The sequence below is a fragment of the Otolemur garnettii genome, unplaced genomic scaffold, assembly GCF_000181295.1.
Source record: "Otolemur garnettii isolate 467f Iridium unplaced genomic scaffold, OtoGar3 scaffold00191, whole genome shotgun sequence".
NCBI lineage: Eukaryota > Metazoa > Chordata > Mammalia > Primates > Galagidae > Otolemur > Otolemur garnettii.
This window is the reverse complement of record NW_003852586.1, coordinates 2,323,039-2,341,393: the sequence shown is the minus strand read 5'-3', so window position 1 is coordinate 2,341,393 and position 18,355 is coordinate 2,323,039. Positions and strand designations below refer to the sequence as shown.

The 18,355-nt window shown below is 40.2% G+C and overlaps 1 protein-coding gene and 1 non-coding gene across 2 annotated transcripts in view; one reads left to right on the top strand and one right to left on the bottom strand.

Moving 5' to 3' along the window:
• TMPRSS11E (transmembrane protease, serine 11E) overlaps positions 1-13,804 on the top strand; it is a 42,471-nt gene extending 28,667 nt beyond the window's left edge. The window contains exons 6-10 of the mRNA XM_012812145.2: positions 3,224-3,262; positions 4,927-5,104; positions 5,968-6,227; positions 6,808-6,950; positions 13,643-13,804. Coding sequence (XP_012667599.2) covers positions 3,224-3,262; positions 4,927-5,104; positions 5,968-6,227; positions 6,808-6,950; positions 13,643-13,804 — 782 coding nt within the window. The remainder of the gene's footprint in view (positions 1-3,223; positions 3,263-4,926; positions 5,105-5,967; positions 6,228-6,807; positions 6,951-13,642) is intronic.
• LOC111721852 lies at positions 2,024-2,131 on the bottom strand. The gene has a single exon (XR_002770856.1). It is a non-coding gene; the product is annotated as a U6 spliceosomal RNA (small nuclear RNA).
• Positions 13,805-18,355: the final 4,551 nt, after the last annotated feature.

The window sequence follows — 18,355 nt, the reverse complement described above, 5'->3', positions numbered from 1 at the left end:
GAATACATTCATGCATATGTGGGGTACAATGTGCTGATTTTTTTTTTCATACTATCTGACGTGGTTACATCAAACCAATCATCATAGCTTTCATTGAGGTGATATTTTTGTTGTTTCTGGGACCACAAAGGACAAAATAAGTAGTGACAGGTTCTCATTATTAGAAAGTAAGAAACATGAGGTCCTCAGTGAAAATCAAGGTCTAGTTAGGGGCCAAGTCCTATATTATAGAACAGTGCAGGGCTGTAAGCAGGCTGTGTGGGCTCAAGGATGATCTTACATTTTCTAGTAGTCCCATTACAAAAATAAAAATAAACGTGAAATTAATTGCAATAATTTGTATATTTAACCCAACATGTCCACAGTAGTATTGTTTCATCATGTAAAGATCATTCATGAGACATTATACCTTGTTTTTCTGAATAAAGCTCTGAATTCTAGGGCACATTTCATGCTGATCTTACATTCTAGTTTAGACCAGGCCATTGTCAAGAGGTCACTGGCCACATGTGGCTGGTGGGCATGGTACCCTAGGAATTAGAGAACAGGGGACAAGTGGCCACAGTGAATATGAAGGGCAAGTACAGCTTGATGCCCGTGGCTCAGTGAGTAGGGCGCTGGCCACCTACACCGAGGCTGGCAGGCTTGAACCTGGCCCTGGCCTACTAGACAACAATGACAACTGCAACCAAAAATTAGCCAGGTGTTGTCATGGGCACCTGTAGTCCCAGCTACTCAGGAGACTGAGGCAAGAGAATTGCTTGAGCCCACGAATTTGAGGTTGCTGTGAACTGTGACAGTAAAGTACTCTACTGAGGGTGACACAGTAAGACTGTCTCCAAAAACAAAAAACAAACAAACAAAAAAAAATGAAGGGCAAATACGAAGCCAGGCAGATGCTGCTTACAGGCCAGACAGGCCGCGCTCTCACTGGGCATCTGTGGGCCGTGCTCTCACTGGGTGGTGTGGGCCGTGTGGGCTGCCTCTCATTGGGCTGCTCTCTCACTGGGCCGCACTCTCATTGGGCCGCACTCTCACTGGGCCGTGTGGGCCGCCTCTCATTGGGCTACACTCTCACTAGGCCTCGCTCTCACTGGGCCACACTCTCATTGGGCCGCACTCTCACTGGGTCATGTGTGCTGCACTCTCACTAGGCGGGGCTCTTACTGGGCCTACTTCACAGCTCAGGCACACTGCTAGTTTCTGAGGAACTGATGGAACCAGTATAAGGTGGGCTTGGCTCTGTTTGTTTCCCTTCTTGACAAGGACACGTCCTACCCATGCTCTGCCTTTAGCTCACTGAGAAGAGATCAAGGACAGAAACAAAAAGGAGCTCTCTATTTCTCTCTTTTTATTTTTACTTTTTTGAGATGGAGTCTCATTCTGTCACATTGGGTAGAGTATCATGATGTCAGCACAGCAACCTCAAACTCTTGGTCTCAAGCCATCCTCTTGCTTTAGCCTCCTGAGTAGCTGGAATAATAGGCGTCCACCACCATCCCTGGCTAATTTTTCTATTTTTAATATACATGAGGTCTCACTCTTGCTCAGGCTGGTCTTGAACTCCTGAACTCAAGGGAACCTCCTGTTTCAGCCCCCTAGAGTGCTGGGATTAGAGGCATGAGCCATTGAGCCTAGCCTCTCTTTCTTTCTATGTTATTATTTTCAACAAAAGCTATTGGCTAATAGGAAGCAACAGGAGAAAGAAAGGATATAACAGGGTCCTTGTTCATCTGTTTGGGAGGATGCTATTGCCTTCCTTCTGGATTCTAAGCAATTTCTAGTTGAAGCAGAAAACTGGCAGAGCCCCTGCCTACTTAGAGGAAGGCATAACACACACTTACACTTGCTGTGAGTCTTACTGAACTCTCATGCATTGTGAATCCACCAAAATTCAGACTTCATTTTTTTTTGGAAGGCCACCATGAATGATATTAGTACACGCAGATGAGGTGGCAAGGAGCCGTATGTGTTTCCTATGCTCAGCACCTGCTCTATTATTGGGCTTTGCTTTCTCAAGACAAGTCATAAGATAAAATTATTAAGAACTTCATGTCACCCTTGCCCAGGGACCATGTTAATCTCATCTATATCATTCCAACTTTAGAATATATGCTGCTGAAACAAGCACAAAAATTATTAAGAATATCCAGTCAGCATTTCACCAAGCACGAGGCCATTATGAGTCCAGGCCAGGTGTGGTGTGTGAGGCAGGCTTCTGTGAAGCCTGCATGTTGGTTGTGTCTGCACGCAAAGCCAGAATGTCCCTAGCAAGAGCCTGAGATAGAGAAGAACAGATTGTCAGAAAGAGAGAGGACAAAGGTGGTTCTCTGAGTGTTAACTGGGAACAAAAGATCAATTCTTTCTTATTTTTCCCATTTTCCCCACAAATAGCCAGAATTCATGAAGTCTGCACACAAGTCAGAAAGAATACTTCCTAGAATTTGGATTTCCAGTAAATACATATTACTAAATACTGAAAGAAGAAATTAACAGATCAATATTTTTGCATGAGGGACATGTATCCTGTTAAGTTCAAAGGGAACAACTTTGATCACTGGAAATTTACTTAGTTGCAAAGTTTGAGCTTAGAGTTTGATCTAATGATTGAGTTAGAGCTTGTTATTGGCTGGAGCTGAATGACAATTTGAGGACAGACTGTCTTTCTAATACTTAGCAGAAAGAAGCCTTAAAAAGGTACAACATTGCTTTTAGATATAAGTGAGGACTGATTTATGGACATACTACCCACATGTGCCATAAAGATCAGGCTACATTTATGAATTTAGTGAAATAATCTGAAGTAATGGTCAGTAAAGGTATCATAACAACTGGGTAATTACTGCTATGGTTTAGATCAGTGTTTCCTAGAGAGAGGCTGTGAACTACCTGCACCTTATTTCTTGGCATAAAATTCAGATTCTTGGGCTTCAATACAAAGCTACTTAATTAGACTTAATGGGACAGGGAACAGGAGTTTACAATATAAATATTATAAATATGAACTCTTACCCTTAAGGACATTGAAAGAATCTTACTTTCTCCCCTCCTTCCCATGGCAGAAAGCATATATTATGACAAACTAACCATGCTTTTTTCTTTATAACCTGGAGATACTGTCTTATGATGGAGTCAAGCAGCTTTTTAGTGTTTGAAGCACTCAGAGGCATAGTGTGATTCTGACATCCTGACCTGTTCTGCTCACCCTATCTGTGTATTTCAGAAATCAACAAGACAGAAACTGACAGCTACCTGAACAATTGTAAGTTTTATATTTATCAAAGTGGCATTACCTGAATGTGCCTATGGCACATGTGTTGTAGAAGACAATTGTGCAACTGTTAAAAAAGGGGAAAAATTGTCTACTTACCAGTGTTTTGTTAGCAGATCACTATGATGTACTCTCAGAGAGATTTTCTAAAGATTAAATAAAAGTAATCTATATGTTGATTTTTTTCAGCTAGAGGCAGAAACTTGTCACTTTATCCTAAATAAAACCTTCTTGTTATAAATCCCATGCCATAGATATTGTGGGCAATTATGAGGTTGGGATATATTTTGAAGAAATTACTGGGCTTTGCTATCTAGATGATATCTTTATGTGTAATTTTAAAAGTGCTGAAGTCCTGGGACTTTTCTTCCCCTATGGCAGAGTACCCCCACCATGATTTAGAGCAGTGGTTCTCAGCATTCCTAATATAGTTCCCTTAATACAGTTCCTCATGTTGTGGTGACCCTCAGCCATAAAATTATTTTTGTTGCTACTTCATAGCTGTAATTTTGCTACTGTTATGACTCGTAATGTAAATATCTGATATGCAGGATGTATTTAGGCGACCCCTGGGACAGGGTTGTTTGACCCCCAAAGGGGTCACGACCCACAGGCTGAGAATTAGAGAATGCTAATTTAGAGAATTAATTGCTGACTTAGAGAATAAATTTATTTTTTATTTTTATTTATTCATTTTTTTGAGACAGAATCTCACTACGTAACACTGTCACCCTTGGTAGAGTGCCATGGCATCACAGCTCATAGCAACATCGAATTCTTGGACTTGGAGCCCGCCATGATGCCCAGCTATTTTTTGTTGTTGTTGTTGTTGTTATTGCAGTTGTTTAGCTGGACAGGACCAGGCTCTAACCCACCACCCTTAGTGTATGTGGCTGGCACCGAGCCTAGAGAATAAATTTAATAGTATAGAATTATTACATATTTATCTTAACAGATGGAAAAAATGTGCTACTCTAGCTCAGAATTGTCAGTTAATTTATAAACTCAACTAAACAGAAAACTAAAAGATAATCCTATGATATAAATAGCATATATTCTTGCCACCAATATTTACTGGGAACTTGCTAAGTGCTAGCACTCTGTTAGACGTAAGTCTACAAAATGCATAAGATATGATCCCTGCTTAAAGCAGCTGATACACTAATGGGACTAGATGTATCAGACTAATGCGTGAACTTGTAATTTAAAAACAACAGCTCTCAACAAAAGGTGGTTTTGATACCCTAGATATCAGGCTTTGCATGCAGTTTTTGTCATTAATGTAGGACCCCTGTACCGGCCAGCGTCCTTTGAGGCCCCGGGCAGCCCCTTCTCTGTGAAGTGTTACATGTCATTTGAGGAGCAAGTACTAAAAGAATATGTTGTTAGTATGGCCGTCGGTGAAGTGTGCAAACATCCGGAAAGTTGTAACTAATCCAACCCGGAGTCAGGGGAATTGTTAGAGAAGACGCCTGGAAGAGGAAATTGAGTCCTACAGGCTGAATAGGAGCTAAGTGAAACGTTACCGTTTTGGAAAAGAAAGAACAAGAGAAAATGTTTGATACTAACAGAGCACAAAGTTTAAGATACATGGGGACTAGCAGACCAATCGGAAGTTTACAGGAACTGCTGGCTGACGCCCCCCTGTTCGGCAGGCTGTGGGACTCGGAGGAGCAGCCCCACAGGGCAGAGCGTGCGCATCGTGGGCGGGACGCCGGTGCAGGAGGGCGAGTGGCCGTGGCAGGCCAGCCTGCAGTGGGACGGGATGCACCGCTGCGGCGCTGCGCTCATCAACGCCTCGTGGCTGGTGAGCGCGGCTCACTGCTTCTCCATGTGAGTCTCGGGCCTGGAGGATGATTGCGGGGTAAAGTGTACTAGGTGTTGGCAGGAGGGATACACATTTTGTGCGTTCTGACAGACCTGAGCTTAGCATGCATTAAAGATAATGTAACCATCTGAGAAGTCAGCGGACACCCCGGGGGGCTCAACATCGTGGGTGCGGGTGAGCAGCGCTCCTGCCTGGAGGCCTGCGGAGTTTCCTCTTTTACAGCAACTTTGGTCCCGTTAATTACAATGTGTCTGCTGCAGCTCTGTTTGCATTGAGTCTACCGGGTTGGAGGGTTGGATATCCATCAAGTAGGCGAACGAACGTCTGAATCCCTAGCGACATTAAAGAAACTTTCAGCTGTAACATCCTTGACGAAGGCTTCCCCGCTCTTGGGACTGTCTTCTGCCTTTTCGGGTACCTGTAATTCGTGTGTTTGTACCCTCCCCATCGTCCTGAAAGTGTCTCAGAGTTGCTCTCCTTTTACCCTCTGCTTTTCTGCATTTTTAGCTGTCTGGGTTAGCCAGAGAGCCTCGTCTTCAAGTCTGGGATTCTTTCTCCTCCGTGGTTTAAAGTGTTTCTGAAACTTTCTACTGCATTTTTGAAACCCCCTGAATGACTCTTTCAATTTTTTTGTCTAGACCTGTGGAGACTTTGTCTTGTCTTACGAAACAGTGGCTTTTCCACCTGACCTGACCACTGAGCTTGATTCTCAGCTTGGAAAGAGTTTTTTCCTATACATAGAAACTGTAACTTTGAAAAGAAAAAAAATTCTCTGGACCTGTAGACTGAATTATCAATATTTGGTATACTAAATCACTTGATTATATCATCAGCAGACTGGAAGCCAATCTTCACTTTTTCTCCCCAGGTATAAGGACCATACCAGATGGACTGTTTCCTTTGGAGTAACTCTAAGACCTGCAAAAATGATACGAGGCCTCCGGAGGATAATTGTCCATGAAAACTACAAATACATGTCACACGACTATGATATTTCACTAGCAGAGCTCTCTAGCCCTGTCCCCTACACAAACATAGCCCACAGAGTCTGTCTCCCTGACGCCTCCTATGAGTTTCGTCCAGGTGCTGAGATGTTTGTGACAGGATTTGGAGCAGTGCACAATGATGGTGAGCATCTGAAAGAAACTCAAATCAAATCTACTTTGATGTTCTGTGGTGGTTAAAGAATTCATTTCACTACATTGAAATGCATTGGTTGTTTAGTCATATGGACCCAGGCCAAGTTAGGTTCCACCAGCATTAAAACAGACATGACTTCTCCCTCCCCCGTCACTATCCAGGGTGTCCTAATTGCTGCGGTGATGATCCTGGTTAAGGTCTCAGAAAGAGCAAACACTGCCCAGATCTCCTGGCTGCTGAACTTTTTACTAGGGAATTAGCCACTTAAGAGATTAGGGATCTTTAATTTATCTATTCAGGAGATCAGAGAATCATGAAGCCATCATTCATTATCCCCTACCAAAATTTCCTTCTAATCTCAAGAATAAAGTGGAAATTAGTTAGCTAACTTGAGGTTCTTTCCAAAGCATGTAACTTTTCATTTAAAGTACTTAGGAAAGTTACTGTTTCTAAAACATACATATTCTAAGATTTTATACTTCTGTCTTATCCAATAATTATGAAAGAATTTCTTCAGGTTTGCAAAATATATGTATATCTACAAAAACAAAGATGTTTTTCCCCTTAGGCGTCACGCAAAATCACCTTCGGCAAGCGGAGGTGACTCTCATAGACAACAGAATCTGCAATGAACCTCAGTCCTACAACGGTGCTGTAACTCCTAGAATGTTATGTGCCGGTTTCTTAAAAGGAAAAAGAGATGCTTGCCAGGTAAATGGCTTTGCCTATTAGTATGCTGCTTAATCTTTTGTTCGCTATTTGGGAATAATTGTAGATTTATAGGAAATTGCAGAAACAGATTAGTCACAGGTGCCCTTCCCCTGTTTCCCCATGGTTACTTCTCACATTACGTGGGACACAATCAAGGAATCGACGGTGAAAGTGTGTATCTAATGATACAGGATTGTTATGTGCGTAGATTTGTGTGACCATCACTGTAGGTAAGGTTGGGGACTGTCTTATTACGACAAAGACCTAGACCTACCGCAAGAGTGACACTTTTCACACCTCACCATTCTTAACATGTGCAATCACTAATTTGTTCTACAGTTCTGTAATTTTGTGCTTTCCTGAAAGTCATATAAATAGAACCACATGGTAATGTTTTCATAGAATTTAATTTTGACTTATCTATGAGCATTTGACTATCTCTTTGTCTGAGTTACGTGTGTGTAGGCCATTCTAACAGGGGTACGAGGACATCTTATTGGTGTTTTGATTTGCAGTTCCTTATTGATAATGATGCAAAGCATTTTTTCATATACTTATTGGCCATTTATATGTTTTCTTTTGAGAAATATCTATTCATTCCTTTGCCCACTTTTTAGTGAAATTAATATTATTTTTAGTTGAGTTGTTTGAATTCCTTGCATATTCTGGATATTAGTCCCTTATCAGAGGAATAGTTTGCAAATATTTTCTCCCCTTCAGCAGGTTGTCTTTTTTCATCTATTGTTTTCTTTGCTTTGCAAAAGCTTTTTAATTCAATACAATTCTATTTATCTACTTTTTCTTTTGTTACCTTTTGAGGTTTTAGTTATAAAATCTTTACCTAGACAATGTACTAAAGTTTTTATCTGAATTTTCCTCTAATAGTTTGGGGGCTGATGTTTAAATCCTTCATCCATCTTGAGCTGTCTTTTGTATAAGGTGAAATATAGTGGTCCCATTTCATTATTCTGCATATGAATGTCAAATATTTCCAGCACCATTTATTGAAGAGTGTGTCATTTTCCAATGTGTGTTCTTGGCAAATCAATTGTGAGTGTGTGGATTTATTTCTGGGTTCCCTGTTCTGCTCTGTTGGCCTGTGCATTTGTCTAACAATGTCATGCTTTTGGGTTACTATAGCACACCATGCATTTTGAAGTCAGGCAGTGTGATGCCTCCAACTGTGTTCTTTTTGCTTAGGAATGCTTTGTCCATTTGGGATCATTTTTGGTTTGACACAAATTTGGAGATCATTTTTCCAGTTATGGGAAAAAATGACAATGGAATTTTCATATGGATTGCATTGAATCTTTAAATTGGCTTGAATAGTGTGGTCATTTTAATAATATTAATTCTTCAGCTCCATGAACATGGGACAGCTTTTCATCTTTTTGTGTCCTCTAAAATCTCATTCATTAGTGTTTTTTAGTTCTTCTCGTGGAGGCCTTTCACCTCCTGATTACATTTATTACAGAGTATTTCAGGTTTATTTCAGCTTTTGTAATGGGATTGCCTTCCTGCTTTCTTTTCTGGCTAATTTATTGTTGGTGTCTGGAAACACTACTGATTTTTGCATGTTGGTTTTGTATCCTACAACTTCACTTGATGCATTTATCAGATCTAAGAGATTTTTATGGAGTGTTTAGGTTTTTCTAGAAACATGATCTTATTGTTAGTAAGAGCAACAATTTGACTTCTTTTTCTTTTCTTTTTTTTTTGGAAAAATTACTGAAGTCATTTTATTTTTTAAATTCCTTCTTAGAAAAATTAGAATTTACAGCCTCTCTCTCTTTGTCTATGTTGTCAATATGATCCCCCACTGTGTAGTTCTACTTCTAAAGTGTGGTTTTTATGTATTGGTATATATATATAGTTTTGTTTTTCTTTTCCTAAGAGAACCTGAGGGTCATTTTGCCCTTCTTGAAGAATAAAATGTCTTTTTTTTTTTTTTTTTGCATGTTTTGATATTTGAGGACTTACATGTTTATGGGCATGTTCTGGTTAACTATACATGGGCTGGATACATGGCAGAAAAAGTGAACGTGGGTTTTATTCTTTATTGTTTCAAGTAAGAGCTTCTTTATGATTGCTTAGAAAATCTTAATAAAGTTCAGTACTCACCATTTAACTGTTAGGATTTTTGGCTATTATCAGATATATCTATAGAGAAATGACAATATTACTTTGAACCTCATTTTAATAAATTAAAATCAACTTGCAGTTTGTTGACATTGACAATTGGACAGATTATTTGTTATTTATTATTATTTTTTTTTTGCAGAAGTGATGATGTAAACAAACACAAATAGATGCTCCTCAAGTTTAACTTGTTTGCATTGTACCCTGTAATTTACTGTATGCTATTGTCATTGTATAATGCTAGATATTGGTGTTGCTCGCTTTATCTGTGGTATCTGAATAACTTTAGCTATGCTATGTTAGGGTCAAATCTGTCTGTTACACATGATGGAAATTTGATTTGTATCCTTTGTTTGTTATTTCTCTTCCAAAAGAATTTTAGGTGGTACCTGTAGCTCAGTCAGTAGGGTGCTGGCCACATGCACTGAGGGTGGCAGGTTCAAACTCAGCCAGGGCCAGCTAAAAAACAATGACAACTGCAACAAAAAAGTAGCCAGGAGTTGTGGCAAGCACCTGTAGTCCCAGCTACTAGGCTGATACAAGAGAATTGCTTAAGCCCAAGAGTTTGAGCTTGCCATGAGCTGTGACACCCCTGCACTCTACCCAGGATGACAGCTTGAGACTCTGTTTCCCCCCCCAAAAATACCAAATAAACAAAGAAAAGACAAAAAGTATTTTATTTTAAGTTTTTTTTTTTTCTTAGAAGAATCCAGCCAGATGATTTTATTCTGGATCCTGTGTAATAGGTGATGCCTGGATAATGAAAGTTGCTGACTATTGCAGATCTTTTTTTTTAAGCTACAGATTGATGTGAGGGTACCTACAATTAGGCCTCATTGCTTGCATTTGTAAGGTAAAGTCTGAGGTGTAGTTGTGTCCTTCACCCAGGAGGTGTGACATGTACATTGTACCCATTGGGTTGGAACCCACCAAGCTCCTTCCATCCCAAATTTAGTCAAGTTTTTCTCTCATGTGGGCCTGTACTTGTTAATCTACTAGTTTCAACTTAGTATTGAGTACATGGGATGCTTGATTTTATATTCTGTGGTACTTTACTTAGAAGAATGTTCTCCAAATCCATCCAGGTAAACACAAAAGATGTAGAGTCTCCATCTTTTTATGGCTGAATAGTACTCCATAGTATACATACACACAGTTTATTAATCCATTCATGGGTTGATGGGCACTTGAGTTGTTTTCACATCTGTGTAATTGTGAATTGAGCTGACATACAAGTGCAAATGTCCTTCTGGTAAAACACCTCTTTTTCTTCTGGGCAGATACCTAGTAATGGGACTGCAGGATCAAATGGAAGGTCTACTTTTAGTTCTTTGAGGAGTCTCCATGCTTCTTTCCATAAAAGCTGTACTAGTTTCAATTCTACTAAAATAAGAACAAATCTGGAGGTATCAGATTCCAGATACCAGACTTCAGGTTATACCACAAGTATATAGTAATGAAAACAGCATGGTATTGGCATAAAAGTACAGGCATAGTTCTGTGGAGCAGAATAGAAAACCTAGAGATAAAATTAGCCTCATATCAACATCTGATCTTTGATAAAGCAAACAAAAGTGTGCACTGGGGGAAATAATCCATATTTAATAAATGGTGCTGGGAGAACTGGATAACCATATGGAAAAGGCTGAAACTGAACCTGCACCTTTCACCACTTAGAAAAATTGACTCATGATGCATAAAAGATTTAAATCTAAGGGCCTGGCGCCTGTGGCTTAGTGGCTAGGGTGCCGACCACATGCACCAAGGCTGGTGGGTTTGAACCTGGCCCTGGACTGCCAAATAATGACAACTACAACAACAACAAAAAAGTAGCTGGGCGTGTGGTGAGTGCCTGTAGTCCTAGCTGCTTGGGAGGCTGAGGCAAGAGAATCTCTTAAACTTAAGAGTTTGCTGTGAGCTGTGACACCCTAGCACTCTACCAAGGGTGACATAGTGAGACTCTATCTCAAAAAAAAAAAAAAGAGAGATTTAAATCTAGGATATGATACTATAAAAACTTTTGAAGAAAGTGTGGGAAAAACTGTGAATCTCATTGGCCTAGAAAAAATATTATGACGAAAATCTCACTGGAAATGGCAGCAATAACAAAAATAAATTGAATCTAATTGAGTTGAAAAGCTTCTGCACAACTAAGGACATGAATCAACAAGGCAAGAATGAAAAAGCAGGACAACCTTCGGAATGGGAGAAGATATATGGATGTTATGAATCTGACAAAGGGCTAATAACCAGAATCTTCAGAGAATTCAAACTTATCAACAAAAAGAGCAAACAATATCATTTATCAGTGAGCAAGAGGCATGAACAAGACCTTCTTTCAAGAAGACAGATGATTGATCAACAAACGTGAAAAAATGCTGATCATCCCTGATCATCAGAGAAAAAAATGCAAATCAAAACCACCTTGAGATATCACCTAACTCCAGTGACAATAGCCACTATCACAAAGTCCCAAAGCTGAGATGCTGGTGCAGATGTGGAGAGAAGGGAACACTTTTACACTGTGGTGGGACTGCAAACTAATACAGCCTTTTTCAAAAGAAGTATGGAGAACTGTCAAACACCTAAAAGTAGACCTTCCATTTGACCCTGTAGTCCCACTACTTGGTATTTACATAGAGAAAAAAAATTGTTTTGTCATAAGGACATTTATACTCAATTTGAAGCTCAATTCACAATCAAGAAGACATGGAATTAAGCCAAGAATGGATTAATAAACTGTGGAATATGCGTACCATGGGATATTATTTAGCCTTAAAAAAATGGAGGCTTTACATCTTTTGTATTTACCCGTAAGAAGTTGAAAAAAATCTCCTTAATATAATATCTCAAGAATGAAAAAACAAGTATCTAATGTACTCAATACTAATATGAAAACTGTGTTTCCCCGAAAATAAGACCTATCCAAAAAATAAGCCCTAGCAGAATTTCTAGGCATTTGTTAAATATAAGCCCTACCCCAATAATGAGACCTAGTGATGGGCGTGGCTATGCAGATATGCTGCATAGTCACACCATGCATTTTGGCACAGAGTGGTAAGGAAGACTGGAATACCTTTTATCTGCCACAGCTCCTTTCTCCAAGCTGTTTGCACTTGCGTGGGTGTGTGTGTGGTAACCGCAGTTGCAGGCATCCTATTGCACATGTGCAAATGGCTAAGGGAAAGGAGTTCACGCATCACTAGCACCAGTCCCACCAACAAGGTTGGCTCCTCCTGTCAGGTTCCAGAAGAAGATGACTTAACTATATTTGAATAAATGTAGATTGTTGTGTTATACTTAATAAAAATAAGATATCTCCTGAAAATAAGCCCTAGAGTGTCTTCTTGAGAAAAAGTAAATATAAGACAGTGTCTTATTTTTGCAGAAACATGGTAGTAGATTAACAACTACAGGCCCATATGAGAGAAAAATGCAATTAAATTCAAGAAGGGCAGGGAAGTGGGGAGGGGTTTGGGAAGCTCTCACCTAAAGGATTCAAAGTAAGAGTTTAGGGTATACCTCCTGGGTGAAGAATTCAACTATAACCCAAACTTTACATAACAAACACAAACAATGTAAACCAATCATATGCATCCTCATATTAATCTGAAATAAAATTTTAAAAATGTTTAACTAACAAAAGAAATTACAAACGTCATTTCAAATTTAGTTACTATTCATATTAGTTAATGTTGAGCAAGAGAAAATTCACAAGGAAATTAATGTAATACAGTGGAAAAAGCTTGGGCTTCTGAGTTAGATCATTTTGGATTCAAATTGAAGTTCTTCCACTGATTGGCATGTGATCTCAGGCAGCTTACTTAATTTCTCTGAGTTTCAGTTTAATTATTGCTAAACTGGAGAATATTAAGCCAAACTCTATGGGTTTTGTGGAAGAATTACGTTACTCAGTGAGGTGACATGTTGGGGCTTCACAGAGTGTAAAGCACTTGAATGCGCGCTCAGCAATGCCTGGCTGGTGTGACCTTTAGGAAGACACAGGTGTCTGTTATTTGCAGGAGATAAACAATTAGAATTTATCTTTTTATATGTGCATTTCCTGAATTCTGCCCTGTGCTAGACTAGGCACTTTAGATTCACTTTCTTAATAATCTTCATAGTAGAAGTATTATTAGGAGCATTTGCAAATATGTAAATTAAGAGCTGTAGCCAGCTTGAAAGGGCCGTACTTGGGATGGGAACACAAAGGTCTGACTCTACTGTCTGTGCTTCTTATTAGTAATGGACTTTTTTCCCCTTCTTGTGGAGTTATGCCATGTTAATAAGGAGGTAAGTTATTTTGTCAGATGTATCAGGCAAGTTAAGAGAATTGTTCCCCAGAGAGATGGAGCCTTCAACCTCAGGGCACTGAGCAGGCATTGGAATGCCTCTAATAACTGGATACCGAGCAGGTGGAGAGAGTCACGTCTGAGTTTGAACACACTGAAGACTTTAAAAATCTTCTTTCATTGCATTTTTAAATTAGAGAAATAGCAACTTCCTCTGTAACGAATTGAATCGTGAATTACTTGTCTCTTCCTCTCCCCTAGGGTGACTCTGGAGGACCACTGGTCAGTGCTGATGCTAGAGATATCTGGTACCTCGCTGGGATAGTGAGCTGGGGAGAGGGCTGCGCCCTGCCCAATAAGCCCGGCGTTTACACTAGAGTTACTGCCTTCCGTGACTGGATCACCGCCAGAACTGGTATCTGAGGAAACGGAACATGTTGTTTGTGCACAGGCTATTTTCAGAGACACGGAATTGCAGAAGCCTTGCAAATCCGCCAGCTCTGACTGGTCTCGGCGCACGCTTGATGTCTGTATGCCCCTCCGTACGCGCCTTGCTCTACCAGGTCCTCACCCGCATTCACTAGTTTTCTAGATTTCTGTTACCAAAATTTTGATTTGTTGATGCAAATTTGAAGCAACCTTTTTGATTTCCTTCAACTTCTCTCATCTTTGTAGCTTTTTACTTTCAAGGTACAGGACAAGGAGTAAAAGAAAATGAGATGAAAAACACCTACTTTTTGGCTTAGAAAAGTATTGTGTTTTTTTTTCTTAGCGCAGCGTGGAAAATTATATTTATTATGATAGGTCAAGCAGACAGACAGCAGAATATCAATTGCTTCATGATGGAGAAAGAATGGAAATCAAGTTAAGGAAATTCAGAGAGAAACCTGATTTAAATTTATTTTTATTTCCAGTCAAATGATTACTGAGATAAATAGAAGGAAGATTCTGGTTTCTGTGACCTACAATAATTATACAAACTCCATGTAATGTGCTTGTTATAAACAAGTTAAAGCAAACAATATTTACTTAAATTGCACTGCCGATGATGTCAATATACAATAATAAAGATAAATAAATCATCCATTTGCTTGAAGTTATGATAATCTATGAAGAAAGGGAAGAAGGGGAAAATGTTATTAATTTATTATTACAAATTCTTTTGAAATGTGAGGCTAGAATGAAAATTATTTTAACAATGATCAGCATGCCTTATGTAGCAAAATCGTGCAGTTGAATGGGAGGGGATGAAGAGAGAACGACCCGCAGCTAAGGCTTTCTGAGCTGCAAGGGCGGGAGGGGCGCGTACAGGCGGGAGTGAGCAGCGGGATGCAGCTGGAGCCTGCGCAGAGGGCCGTGAGCAGCGGCAGGTGCACCCTGCAGGCGGCTGTGCGGTGGTCCCCTGTGCTCCCGGTGCCTGTGGCCTACTAGTCCAGGCTGAAGTGGGAAAGTGTCCTGGCAGTGCCCCCCTGCCCAAGCTGGCTTCATGCTGCATTGCTGACCACCTGGATGCGGGATTAAAAAGGAAAATCACCATACGGCCATCTTTACAGTTTTGGCTTTAGAAAATTATTACCGAGCTGTTAGAGACACAGCCCTTGGGTGACCTGCCACAGTGACGTCAGCACCAGAGCCGAGATATGCGGTGCTGGTGCTGAGCTCCCACGGAGGCGTCGCCACTCCTCCCTGTGTGCAGCTGCATGCCCAAGCTCCGTGTCTCTACAGCCACCACTTGAAAACCAGCATTAGCAGGACGGACTTCACTTTGACACGAATGACATCAACGTCGAAGCTGATAAAATGTAGGCCATTAGCTAAAATAAGATACAAGAACTGATGTGAATTGTCAGCATTAAATGTTTTGCATAAACTGTCTTGTTCCATTTAATAAAACCTTCGAGAAAACAATATTGAGAAAAAGGTTACATTTTTAAATAAAGATATGGACACATTTCAAACTGAAGTGTTCTGAGTGTTCTGTACAAAGTTGGTGTCCCTGGGTGCCATGTTTTCCCTGCAGGGAGGCCAGCCAGGGCTCCGGAAGTCAGAGTGTTTGAACCACAGTTAAAAACTGGGCTGTAAACTCTGTATTAGGATCTGCAAAGCCAAAAGAATACAATTCACTTTTGAGAAAAGGCATTTAAAAATTAATTCCTGCTGACTTTACAAAGGATTTGGCAAATAGAGATTTAGATCACAGTAAATTATACGCACAATAGTTTAAACTTACGTATGTATTTTTATTTTATATTGTTGAGGATTCATTGAGGGTACAAGGAACCAGGTTACATTGATTGCATTTGGTAGATAAAGACCCTCTTATAATTATGTCTAGCCTCTAAAAGGTGTGCCACATACCTTGGCCCCCACCCCCCCTTCCTTCTCTCTCTCTGTTCTCCACTTCTAGATCATTAGTTGTCCTCATATCAGAATTGAGTCCCTAGGAGTCTTGCTTCTCCATTTTTGTGATGCTTTACTAATGATACCATAGTTTCAGGTTTCTGGTCTTGGCAATTCAAAGAATGCATCAATGGACCATAGGATCAGTGGTATGTCAGGATTTATTCACAGAAACAAAAATCACAACAAGTACAAAAAACCAAACCTCCTGGCAGAGAGAACCCAGGAGGGAAACAAGCTCTCCTGGTCCCTCTTCAAGGTCTGTCCCTGGGTTCTCTGCTCAGGGGTTTATATAGTCCCAGGGCCTTGTTTTGGGGAACTCAATGTTGACTTTAGGGTGTGGGTCTTCTTCAGTTACAGCCAGTCCTCCAATCAGCAGCAAGGTGCAAGAACTCTCAGGCCCTGGAAACTCACATGAGGAGACAGCAAGGTGCCGTCCATGAAATTAACCAGCCAGAAGTGCATGGTGAGGAGGCAGTAAGGTGCCAGTTTCTCCCCCAGGTGTCAGGCCTTTCCAGCAAGCTGGTTCCTGGATCCCGCAGCATCAACACTTCTAGGGCTAAGGTGGCAGGTGATGGTGTCCCCTTGTCCTGCATCACTAAGAATAATGTGTTCCACTTCCATCCAGGTCAATACAAAAGATGTAAAGTCTCCAATTTTTTTAGTGGCTGAATAGTAATATATATATGTATATCAACTGTGTGTGTGTGTATATATATATACATCACAGCTTATTAGTCCATTCCTGGGTTGGTGGGTATTTAGGCTGTTTCTGCTTTTTGGGGGATTATAAATTGAGCTGTGATAAACAGTGTAGTATAAGTGTCCTTATGGTAAAAGGATTTTTTTTTCTTCTGGGTAGATGCCCAGTGATGGGATTGCAGGATCATATGGGAGGTCTAGTTTGAGTTCTTTGAGGGCTCTGCACTTCCTTCCAAAAAGGTTGTATTAGTTTCCAGTCCCACCAGCAGTGTAAAAGTGTTCCTTTCTCTCCACATTGATGCCAGCATCGGCAGTTTTGAGATTTTGTGATGTGGGCCATTCTCTGTGGGTTTAGATGTTATCTCAGGGTGGTTTTGATTTGTATTTCTCTAATTAGGGATGATGAACTTTCTAAATGTTTGTTAGCCATTCATCTGTCTTTTTTAGAGAAGGTTCAATTCATCTCTCTTGCCCAGTGAACTAAGGGATTTTTGGCTTTTTTTATGTTGATCAATTTGAGTTCTCTCTAGATCCTAGTTATAAAGCTTTTGTCTGATTCAAAATATGCAAATATCCTTTCCCATTGTGTAAGTTGTCTATTTGCTTTGGTTGTCACCTTAGCTGTATAGAAGCTTTTCAGTTTAAGTCTCATTTGTTTATTTTTTTTGTTGTTGCTTATTGCCACGGAAGTCTTCCTCATAAATTATTCCCAAGCTGATAGCTTCAAGTGTTTTCCCCATGCTTTCTTTAAGGATTTTTATTGTTTCATGCCTTAGATTTAGGTCTTTTATCCATCTTGAATCAATTTTTGTGAGTGGAGGAAGCTGTGGGTACAGTTTCAGTCTTACATGTGGATATCCAGTTCTCCCAGCACCATTTATTGAATAGGGATTCTTCCCCCCAGTGTATGTTCTTGTTTGGTTTATCAAAGATTAGGTGGCTGTTTCATCTCCTGGTTTTCTGTTCAGTTCTGGATATCTAGGTTTCTATTTTTGTGCCAATACTATGCTGTTTTGATCACTGTGGCCTTGTAGTACAGCCTAAGTCTGGTAGGCTGAAGCTCCCAGCTTTGTTTTTATTACTAAGAATTGCCTTGGCTACATGGGTTTTTTTTTTGCTTCCATACAAAATGAAGAATTATTTTTTCCAAGTCTTTTTTTTTTTGAGACAGAACCTCAAGCTGTCTGCCTGAATAGAGTGCTCTGGCATCACAGGTCACAGCAACCTTCAACTCCTGGGCTCAAGCGAGTCTCCTGCCTCCACCTCCCAAGTAGCTGGGACCACAGGTGCCTGCCACAACGCCCGGCTATTTTTTGGTTGCAGCCATCACTGTTGTTTGGTGGGCCCCAGGCTGGATTCGAACCTGCCACCTTAGGTGTATGTGGCTGGCGCCTTAGCCACTTGAGCCACAGGCACTGAGCCTTTTTCCGAGTCTTGAATGTATGATGTTGGTATTTTAATGGGGATTGCATTGGATTTTTAGATTGCTTTGGGAAGTATAAGACATTTTTAAAATGTTGATTTTTCCCAGCCATGAGCATGGTAAGTTTTTCTATTTGTTAATATCTTCTGCTATTTCTTTTCTTAGGGTTTCATAGTTTCTTTATAGAGGTCATTCACCTCTTTTGTTAGGTATACTCCTAAGTATTTCATTTTCCTTGTAGCTACTGAGAAGGGAATTGTGTCCTTGATTATACTCTTATCTTGGCTGTTACTGGCATGTGCAAAGGCTACTGATTTGTGGACGTTGGTTTTATATCTTTAGATGTTACTATAAAACAGTAACTTCTTCTGAAAAATAAGCATGTTTGTGGTAACCATTTCCTCAGAGAGGTTCAGAAGATATGACTCATTGTGTGGGAGACAGGCAGC